The sequence below is a fragment of the Patella vulgata genome, chromosome 6 (genome assembly GCF_932274485.2).
Source record: "Patella vulgata chromosome 6, xgPatVulg1.2, whole genome shotgun sequence".
NCBI lineage: Eukaryota > Metazoa > Mollusca > Gastropoda > Patellidae > Patella > Patella vulgata.
The window spans coordinates 36,430,709-36,442,752 of NC_065884.2; the positions used below are offsets into that span (position 1 = coordinate 36,430,709).

General features: G+C 37.2%; 1 protein-coding gene across 6 annotated transcripts in view; it reads right to left on the reverse strand.

Moving 5' to 3' along the window:
• The window catches only part of LOC126825386 (serine/threonine-protein kinase BRSK2), a 695,489-nt gene that overhangs the window by 450,823 nt on the left and 232,622 nt on the right, over positions 1–12,044 (reverse strand). For all 6 annotated transcript variants that reach the window (XM_056101811.1, XM_050555009.2, XM_050555005.2 and 3 more), the window contains exon 8: positions 10,352–10,498. In XM_056101811.1, the coding sequence (XP_055957786.1) occupies positions 10,352–10,498 (147 nt within the window). The remainder of the gene's footprint in view (positions 1–10,351; positions 10,499–12,044) is intronic.

A 12,044-nucleotide genomic window follows, 5' to 3' on the forward strand; every position in this document is an offset into this window, starting at 1 on the left:
CACCTAAAAGTGAGATTCGAACCACTAACCGCATGACTTCCCCCGACCCACACTCTCACTGAGTTTCTTGTCCCAGGGCCAGAAGGTCCATGTCATGGGCCCTGTTCAGGGGGTTTGCATAGAGCCTCTTTTATTCTAAATCGGGCCCTGAAGATGCAGCTGGCGGTGCCCGAGAGCTGTAGCTACCATACTACACTGTTCAACATTGCCCACTTCCACGCAAGGCTGCGTTGCCGTTAATATTTAAACTTCCACATTTCTGTATTGTAGAAATCAGTGGATGTGTCCCAAAATAAATAGTGGAAACATACTCTGAAATTAAACATTTTGTAGCCATTTTCGGTAACCTGTTGAAAAATGAAATCTTAAAGAGACAATACAACAAATATGTTAAAGGGACAATACCAAATATACAATAAATACAAATACACACTTATATACAGTACAGCATGGTACAAATGATGGCTATCGATATGATGAAAACGTATAAAAGTCTAAAATTTAATTTCTCTAATTAAATTTGCAAAAAAATGTATCACAAAAGCATTTTTCAATTAGCTGTATATTTTAAGTATTTTGCATTCCGGTCATTTTTTTACACCATTGGACACTATGTGCTTAGCACTTCAAAACCATCCAAAGAAATTCTACTTGTGACCATGAAAGAAAAAGTTACAGTGTATCTTTTTCTGTACTATAAGGACAATGTGAATATGGTACTCTAAAACAAGTCCACACAAAATTAGTATGTAATGATTTTTTTTTTCAAATTAGTGCTGGGGTGGAAGTTGACCACCCACTTTATCAGACAGTTTGAGTAGAACAGAACGTGGTCCTTAGTTTGAGTGTTTTGCAATATTGACAATTAGGTAAGTTGCATATAGAGTCTAGGTATGCGTAACTTTTTCCACTAGCTTGAGGTTTTTGGGTGGGATTTTTTATGGTGGCTGAGGTTAACAGATCTTTTAGGGAAGGGTTCCGTCTAAAAGCTGTAAGGCAAAGTAGGGGGAAGGCCCTGAGGCAATCCTGAGAGCTATGGAGAATATGCCAGTTGTCCTTGATGATTTTGCTAATGTGTACCGAAGTAGGATTAAAAAAGTAAACACTTTTACCGGGGTCTCGGAATGGTATAAATAAACTTCACTTTTTGAGTCTAACCAGTCTGAAGAGTTCAATACGAATGAAACTAGTTACATAAAAAACTTGGGATAACTGGAAGAAACGCCCATTTCTACCTATTTTATTACTCATCTCGCCATCCATCCAGTTATGGCAAATTTCATGACCCCTGCGGGCATTAATGGAAGAAGCTCCATCGGCTAAAAGACAAAGAGTCAATTTTACTATCACAGACCAATCAACCAATGTCAAAGGAGTTAATCTACCTGAGAACATCCTACCTGACTATAAAACAGTGAGGAACCTTAGGAGCAGACTTGCTCGCCTACAAGTAAAAGACGACTTTCTAGAATCTTGCCATGGCTAAGATCATACCTACTTCGTTCAGGCCAAGAATTCACACTGGCAACACGATCTACCAAACTGAAGTCGCGGAATTTTGAGCCTATGGCGCCACGAAGGAATACTGCCTCACCATGATTAAAATCCACATACAACATTTAGAGCAAACCTGCCAACAGATTAACAAAGATCGGCAAGAAGCAAAGTCCAAGCTTACCAGCGTATGTGACTCTGGCCAACTCAGGGAAGCAGAACAAGCCATTACGGCACTGATTGAGAAAGAAATCTCCACGGGCAAATCAAGACTTCAACCCCGATTCGATCGAAATCACTCCCGAATCCAAAAGAGATGACCCATTCCAAGGGAAACATTTCCTCGGAAAAGGTCACACATTCAACCCACCCCGTAAACCAGCAGCACAAAAGGTACCGGTCCAGGTCCTCTTCTAGAAAAAGAATTCCAAACACCGAGCTCAACCAATCCAAGATCAATCATATGGTCCATAAACATCTTAATTTTAATCAAAATAGCAATGATTGTCTTAATAAAACTTCTAAAAATTAAACCAAGTCGTTTATTGTCAATTTCATTCTAAATTGGACCAAAAATTCGCACCACGGAGCTCCAGGACACCCAATCCAGGTGCAAATCTTAACTTAGAGATCTTCTTTAGAGTTATCAAACACCAATTACTCAACACAGAGATTATTAAATTGAAAAGAAACAACCTCTCTAAACTAGAAAGAGAGGCAATTGGCCAACTTAAAACAAACCCCGATATTATCATCAAAAAAGACAGCAAGGGCTCAGCTGTTGTAATCCTATTATATCCTTTAAGCCGAAAGACAACTTTCCAACTGCCTTATATCTGCCTCTGGATGAGGACCCCACCTATGAATTCAATACTGAAATCACACTTTCCTAACCAAAATCTGCCAATCAGGACATAATCACGCAAAAACTCCTCAAAGGCCTCATTGTAGACAACCTCAAATCAGGTCGCTTCTACCTCCTACCCAAAATACATAAATCCTGTGAACCTTGCAAAGTCCCAGGCAGACCCATTGTGAGCGGGAATGGAACCCCCACGGAATTCATCAGTAGTTTCATAGATGAACACATCAAAGATTTTGTCCCTCGATACCCCAGCTACATCATAGACACCACACACTTAATTCAAAGATTAGAAGACACCGACCTCACCCGAGAAACCGATGTCTCCTTGTCACCATGGATGTTACCTCCCTCTATACTAACATCCCCACCAACGAAGGCTTATGAGCAGTCGCCAAAAGCATCCTCACACATAAACCTAATTGTGGAGCATCGACCCCACATACTTAATCGCACTCTTAAAACTTGTACTTACCAAAAACAACTTCGTTTTTAATAATAAACATTACCTCCAGATATGTGGTACTAGCATGGGAACCAAAGTAGCCCCCAGCTTTGCTTGTGTGTTCCTTAGCGAATTAGACCAAATCATGTTAGACAAAGTACCATTCAAACCTTTAGTCTTTGTCCGGTACATAGATGATACCTTTCTTATCTGGACACAAGGAAACTCCAAATTATTAGATTTCCTCCAACTGATGAACACCTTCCACAAAACCATTAAGAGCCATTCCACGAGAAAACCATGCAGAAGGTTCAAAGGTGGGGTCGGCCGATTGAGTTCATATTTACAGTGTTTGGTCGACCCATCAAACCTACTCCCCAGCCAAAATCATCGATTTTAGAAATCAACCGTTTCTGAGATACAGCCCGATTACGTTTTTCGGCTGATTTTCATCAATTTCAGGTCAAATTTTTTGTAGCATTACTATAGCCGTTAATCGACCAATAGCGAACTAAGTTTTAGTTGGTGATTATAGTCCAGGTCTCACCCTACCATAGTATAATGGTTACCAATGCAACCTCTCTTTCCGTAGGTGTCATGGCACTACACAAAATACGTGTCTGCAGACACCTGAATTATACTCTTTCTTTAAATTGCGATAACTCCACTGGAGCAGGGTTTGCGATAAAAATGAAAATTGTTTTATTTGCAGCTTGACCTGTTCTAACAACATAAAAAATAAAATCGTTGTCAACTAACCCTCAACAGCATGAAAATTTGTGTCGAAAGTTACGAAATTCGTCACTTTTCGCGTCAAATTTCAGTTTCTTAAGTGTTGGGATTTTGCCCGTATATTCTGGACATGTCCTACGCTATTTTCCAAATGTCCGGCCAGGAATATGCCCAATCGGACATCAAGGTATGATGAATAATATTCAGAATTTCAAAATTAATATAGTAAACTGAAGGTATAACTACCACTCATCCCGATAATCGTTGATAATAGGCTGGATTGATTAGGTAATTACGTGATCAGCGTATTTATCATTTTATAACGTCTATACACCTACGTTGTTTACCTGCTTAATCTGCTTTGCTTGACTGACTTATTACTTTGTCGGGAAATTCACCAATCTAATCTTGAACAGAAGTCATTGCTTCTCTTTTGTCAGACTTTTCATTAATCCAATAATGAGTATCAACCGTATCAACTTGATTACCTTGGTGGTTTCTCCATTGCCGGAAAGTTTAATCCATTGATATCAACCGACAGCATGTAGAAACTAGTCCTTGATGTCACATATTATCCTAATAGTATATACATGTAACACCCCAAATCAATGGACAGTCATTATAAATTTCAAAACCTCTGTCTATTGTTAGCTATTAAACCTTTAACTTATTTTACGTAATGAAACTACTTCTTTTAAGACACCATATATAGATTCCCATCTACAGTGGTACTTTCCCGTGATCTCGATTATCGCACGAAAATCGCTTACTATGTAAGGCAGTACTTACTACGAAACAAACTGTATGTGTTATATGTTAACGGTCACGTACGCCATACGCCGAAGATATGCATGCCTTTTACAAGTAATTTCTATCAATGTAATTTTAAAATACCATTTTACGAAAATGATTTGACATCACCACAATTAATTCTTATTTCGGACGCCTTTCTTCATTTGCTGATGTATAAACGAAGACTCGTAATTTTGGGGGAATATTACTGGCGTGAATTTGATTGGAACAGGCGCGGCGCGGATCGGCAAATTTCATTCTATCGTATTACGAAAACACGTAATTTTGTAGGAATATTACTGACATAAATTTGAATACCATAGGGGAATTAAATAAGAATAAGCGGTTGCCATGCAAGATACAACCACATTTTGCAAAAGATGGACAGAGAACAAGCTAAATAAAAAGTGATTTTTCGTACAACCAGGGGCCATCATCCAGTATGTTACAGTCCGACATGCGGCAATATCAAAAGGAACCAAGATCTTTGGGATATAAAAGTATATAATATAAAAGTTTCATCAAGTCGAATAAAAATTGGGACATTAAGAGGGACTACAAGATCAAAACGTGTTTTTTTGTATATTCAGGGATCATAATTCAGGAAGCTACGATGTGATATACGCGAATATCGAAAGGAACCAAGATCTTTGGGATATAAACATACATTTTAAGTTTCATCACAATCGGATAAAAATTGTGTTTCTAGAGTGTCCACAATCTTGGAATTACATACTTTTACACTATTTGCATATGGAGCAGCGGCCATTTTGTCCGGCGGTTTCGCTCCGATTTTCATGAAATTCGAACTTAGTTGTCATTAGAGCGTAACAGTGATATATTGAAACGGTTTTTAAAATCGGATAAAAATTGTGACCTCAAGAGGAATTTCAAGCTAAAAACGCGATTTCTCTTAAAATCGGGGGTCATATTCCACGAAGTTACGGTCCGATATGTGCGAATATCGACAGGGACCGAGATCTTTGGGATCTAAACATAATTATTTTAAGTCTCATGAAAATCAGATATAAAGTGTGACCTCGAGGGTGTCCACAACTATTTGCGTACGAGGAGCGGCCATTTTGTCCGGCAGTTTCGATCCGATTTTCACGAAATTCGAACTCCGCCATCATTTGCGTTTTTAAAAATTGAAAAAAAAATGTGACCTCTAGAGGGGCTACATACTAAAAATGCGACTTTTTGTACAATCATGGGCCATAATCCAGGAAGTTAATATCCGATATGCGAGAATATCGAAAGGAACCGAGTTCATTGGGTTATAAACGTACCTTTTTAGTTTCATCAAAATCGGATAAAAATTGTAACCTCCATGTGCAGTGTCCACAAGCTAAAAACGTGATTTTTCATAAGTTCAGGGGCCATAGTCCATGAAGTTACGGTCCGATACATACCAATATCGACAGGAGTCAAATTCTTAGGGAAATAAACCTATATTTCAAGTTTTGTTGAAAATGGATAAAAATTGTGACCTGTAGAGTGCCCATAAACAAATTGTTGACGGACGGGCGGACAGGGGCGACGACAATATACATCCACACAAGAATGTGGGCGTACAAAAATAGCGAGGTGTTCCTATTTTTATTACTTGCGGATTTGAATATTTTGTTGACACGTGATTTTCAATTGTGGTATGAACCCGTCTGCTTAAATAACGATAAGAGTTATACCCTTTTATTTTCGGTAAAATGTTGGACAAGAAAATTTTTGAAATCCCAACTCATTTGTTTTTCAATATTTTCGAATAAGATATGGTTTGTTGATAGAGCAACGTGTGAACTTCAAATTGTATCCCTGATGATCTCGCGATTGAAGGTCACGGTGAAGACTAAATAGGCAATTTTCATGGAAATTGGGTCTGTTTTGCATAATTGTCGACTTTCATCTGCTCTAACTCGACTGTTTTTCAAAATTTTGAATTGAAATTTCTCATTTTTCATAGAAAAAATATGTTTAAATAATCAGGATCGACATTCTAAATCGAGAATTTGTGAAAATCCATATTCACTGGGAGACGCCATCTTGGATTTGTAGATTGGATACCAAACCACACCGAGACTGAATATTTTGGCAAAGCGGGTTGAAGGGGAGCCGGAGTTGATATATTGACACTTTGAATAACAATATTGGCGATTGGGTACTTGAATAATCCGCCGATGTATCCCAATCAAAACTAAAGTTTTTGGTAACTTCCGACACAAATTTTCATACTTTTGCAAGTTAGTTGACAACGATTTTATTTCTTATGTTGTTAGAACTGGTCAAGCTGCAAACCCTGCTCCAGTGGAGTTATTGCGATCTGAAGATAGGGTACATTTCAGGTATCTCCAGACACGTATCTTGTGTAGTCTCCTGACACCTATGGCAAATGAACTTGAACCGGGTGACCATAATAATGCGATAGGGTAAGACCCCGACTATCACCAACAACCAAAACCTAGTTCGCCAGGGTCATGCAACAGCGGTAGTAGTGCGACAAAAATAGCTAAAATTTGGCCTAAAAATGACAAAAATCAGCAGAAAAACGTAATCGGCATGTATCTCAGAAACCGGGATTTCTGAAATCGGCGATTTTGGCTTGGGCGTAGGCTCGATGGGTCGACCAAACCCTGTGAGTATGAACTTAATCGGCCGACCCCCACCTTCGAACATCTGCCTGATATTGCATGGTTTTCTCTTGGAATGGCTCTTAAGCTCATAGATTTGATTCATCATGCATAACTTACCTCCACCGGCATGTCTATACCTCGAGGGTAATCTAGCAGCCAATTTTAAACAGTTCAAACAGGGATTTAAAATTTACCTAGCCACATCTGGGTTAGACAGTAAATCGTCAAAGGTCAAGGCTAGCATTCTTCTCCATGTTATTGGTCAGCCAGCTGTCAAAGTCTATGATGGATTTCAGTGGGGCGACGGCAAAAATTAAGATGATTTGGACGACATATTGCAGAAGAATGAAGAATATTGTATTCCTCGGAAGAATATTACTTTCGATAGACATCAGTTTAATACCAGGAATCAAGAAAATTCTGAAACTTTTGATTCGTTCTATCTGGCTATCTGTAACCTCTCAAAAGAATGTGAATTTGGTGCACTTGTTGATTTGCTCATTAGAGACCGTATTGTATGTGGTAGAGACCTTTAAATGAAACCAGAACATACTCTTAGAAACGCTGTGGAATTTTGTAGAGCTGCTGAAGTCAGTAATCAACAGAATAGGAGTTTACAACAAGAGAAATCTGTGGTAGATGAACGAAATCCATCAGGTTAAAGCTGATCACGGTTATGGTGGTAAACAGTACCAATGTAAACAGGGGTTTTCAATTTTCATATAATAATAAGAAATCAACCGTTGGACGATCAAATGCTCAGTATAATAATCATAGGAAGCCAGATCAGGGTCAAATGTATAATAATGATAATAATGATAGTAATGGTAGTAAATGTAAATATTGTTGAAAAGAGGGACACGCTAGAAGATTTTGTCCAGCGAAACGTGTTTATTGTAATAACTGTCATATCAAAGGTCACTACAGCTCAGTATGTATGTCAAGGTCACAATCAAACGGAAAAGTGGTTAATGCTGTTCAGGGCGACGACGACACAGAGGAAGGTGGATTTCTTGGAGCTATAGATAAACTTGCTCAAGATAGTGAATCGGTTCAAGATGATTGGTACATGTGTATGTCATGGTTAAAGTAGGTCAAGCGCATATCAGGGCTAGAAATTCACGCGAATCTCCGAATCTTATTCAGGCAAGGATTCTCGCAAGAGCTTATGTTGCGAATCTACAAGGTTTCGCGTAAAATTTTTCTAAATAAAAAAAAAAAAAAAAAATCTCGGAGAATTGTCGAGTCCGACTATTGAATGTCGGTCCGTATCGGCTGTATTTTGTCAGCTTTAGCCGACAGACATTTAATCTAGCCGATTGGTAAAACAATGAATCCACCACTTATATGGTATCATAAATCAATCTACTTTTGACTAAATTACAACGGGGTAATTATTACTTGTTAATAAAAAAAAGGCAATCGGATGGTACACGAGGCTAAATAAACGTCAATCTAGAAGTCTACATTCATAGTATCATCTATCGGTAGCCATCATGGGCAGCACTAACACAACATGGTGTCAGAAGTGGGATTCGAACCCACGTCAGAAGTTCGAACGTATAAAAATATTAAACAAAAATATAGCAAATAAATAGCGGAAATCGTCAGATCAAATTTTTACTGTGATTTTCGTCTTCAGCACCCCTGAAAATCCCTGGAAAGATATATTCAACGAAAAAAAAGCAAATAAAATGGCCTGGTTGCTATGGGATTTTGTTTGGAACATATCAAATCTTTGACTTGCTTTTTCTCAAAACTTACTTTGTGAGTTGGGTAGCTTCAAATGGACACAGCTCAGTCAATGTTTGCCCGATTCAAACAAACTATACATCAAATTGAAGGTAATGAGTTGGAGAATGTGACAATAACAATTTTCAAAATTTCTTCATTGCAACTCATTATGCCATGACGGGTCACAATAATTATTCAGCATTTCAGAAACATAATGAAGATATTTTAATATACAAACCATGTACATTAATACTCATCCTTGGTATCCCCAGTGGTTTCATTCCGTTCTACTCCACTAACCCCTGGGTTAATCTATGGGAAGGACACATTTTCAAGTTATCCGCCCTTGATAATTGTGCTATTTTTATCAACCAATCCCATAAATCATTAATTGAAAAGGAAGTTGGCAAAGGGAAGTAACTCTCATCGGACAAGGTTAGTAGTTAGCCTAAATGAGAGAAGTCCAAATTATACTAAATGCATATTTATTAACAACAAATTATAAATTATTATATTAATGAAGACCGGGCGTTTATGTAGGTTCAAGAGTTTTATTGTGAATCGATCATGTCCACGTGATATCGTTGTCAAGTTATTGTATTTACGTCCGCATCCACCGAGGTGATATCGCAGACAAATTGCAAAGTATAAGTTCTATAATAATAAACATAACAGAATGAAACATTTCAGACAAAGAACGAATAGTAATAATAATAACAAAAGTCAAACGTATAGATGTTATGCATATTTGAAATCAGTGAAACATACTACAGATTTTGATAATACAATTACATATAAATGAATTAGAAATATATACATTATTTACATAAATCATTCAGTAAATGGACATGAATATGGATATCTACCCTTATTAAATTGAAGGCGAAACGACAGGACTATTAAAGGGCCAATCCCAATAATATTTTGGAGAATAAAACTGCTTAATTTTGTGTTAAACACTCTTAAAATCCCCTGCCTTAGGGCCGAGCAACTAACTCAATATATGTACTACGTTTTCAAACAACTTAAACCCGTCAGTCTTCATCTGGAAATGGAGACTGGTGTCCCGAGCTGTATTATGCGGTGTCTGGATAAAACCAGACTTTTATTTTATAAAAATAATGTGTAGGTGAAATTTACCTTTCGTTATCGAGTACAGCACGTTGGTTACTCATTGTATAGACCTCTAAAGGAATGGGATTCGATTATCGGGTCACCCAACGAAAAAATTGACCCGAAATCTTAAAAGGGTTACGTGTCCGGATAAGCAGTTTTGAAGTTCACGTCCAAACGACTCAATATTTTGAGCTGAAATTTTGAGACAAGGTAAATACACCATTCCAATATATTTTGGAACTTAAATTTCATACGTACTCAGACTTTTATTCTTGAGACTGTTCAAATCGGGTTAGTCCCTTTAACTGTTCTTTGATTGGTTCGTAGACCATAGCTACAATCAAGGCCACGGCAGATAATTTGTAATCGTGGAAACCCTATGGATTAACCCAGGGTATTGTGGAGTAGAACGGATTAATACCATACAGGTCAAAATTCTATGGAATACAATTACTGCTTATAAGCAGTAATTGTATTCCATAGAATTGTAACCTGTATACTCCAGTTCAATTACTAAATGCCATTGAAACAATTTACATTAATACTCACAGTTAAGCGTTTATCTGGATCTACTTCAACCATGCCTCGTAATAAATTTTGACAATCAGGGGGTACAAAATGAGGAATATGAAACACTCCCTTTTTCACCTTTTCTAGTAGCTGCCTTAAATTATCATCATCAAATGGAAGAGCACCCTTAAAAATACAATCATATTGTCAAGTCACCATGTGGACTTTATTAATTAGCTTATGGACATTCTCAGTTGGGGGTGCCCTTTGGGGGGGGGGAAATTGAGCAGTCAGGGCACTGGATTCATGACTGGAACCCAGGTTTGAATCAACATATAGAAACTTAAGATTAGATAATAAATGTAGTCTGTAGAGTGTTCACAAGAACTAGGTTACTTAGTTTTACTAATCTAATCAATATATATGAATTTTAAAAAGATTGGATAATAAATATAGTCTTTATAGAGTGTTCACATGAAATTGTGGACGGATGGAGAGATGGGGGCGAAAAATAGTATACCACCACATTTCCTTGTATAAAGATAGGTTGCCAGGTAACGAAACGTACACCCACAGCAGCTAAATCGTCCAGGCAGTCAACAAGAGCAGTCACATATTTTTACTTTTTTCGGTAATGAAACATTTATAATACATTAAAATCTGATTAAGTGTAACAACTCATTAAGTAATTATCAGAAAACCATTAGAATTTGTTTGTTTTTATAAAGTTCTGCCCTATGCTAACGTTTAGTATACCAAACTTTTAACATCATGGATTTAGCTGTTCCAAGTCATAAAAATTCATTGAATATCAATATACTTTTTTCGGTAATGAAACATTTATAATACATTAAAATCTGATTAAGTGTAACAACTCATTAAGTAATTATCAGAAAACCATTAGAATTTGTTTGTTTTTATAAAGTTCTGCCCTATGCTAACGTTTAGTATACGAAACTTTTAACATCATGGATTTAGCTGTTCAATTCATAAAAATTCATTGAATATCAATATACTTGTTCGTCTCAAGACCTTAAACTCTGTGTATCAATCTGAAGTCAATCGGATGATAACTTTAGCCTCTAGAGCGTCACAAGATTTTTCAAAGTGATCAAGGGCCATAACTTTGGCAGTAATTATCGGAAATCGTTGAAAATCAATATGATTCTTAGTCTCATGACCTCAAACACTGAGTATCAATTTAAAGTCAATCAGATATTAACTTGAGCCTATAGAGCATTTACAAGATTTTTTGAAGAGATCAAGGGCCATAACTCTGGCAGTAACAAGCCAACAAGCTGATGTCTCCCGCCGAAATCCCAAAATAAATAGATGACACACATTAATTAATCGCACATTTATTTTCAAAAGTATCAAGCAATCAAACTATACACTAAGTTTCATCACTCTCTATCAGATAGAATCAAGATTATCTTGTCCCAAAGCATTGACCAATGAAATTGATTAGCTTGGCTTAGCTTCAGCTCGAAATGTTAATCATTGAACTCAGTCAAGACATTCACCTAATGAACTTCTACATCAAATCTAAACATTCTATCTCAATTGACCTTTCCGTCAAGGACCCGTAGCTCCTTCCACTTTTTATAATGACGTCACCTTAGACAACACTGACGCGCTTTAGACATAAACAAACATGGCGATGACAGACGTTGTTTCATCCTGTGCCAATCTGTTAGACCTTCCTGCTGATTTGTCTGTTGAATATTTGAAA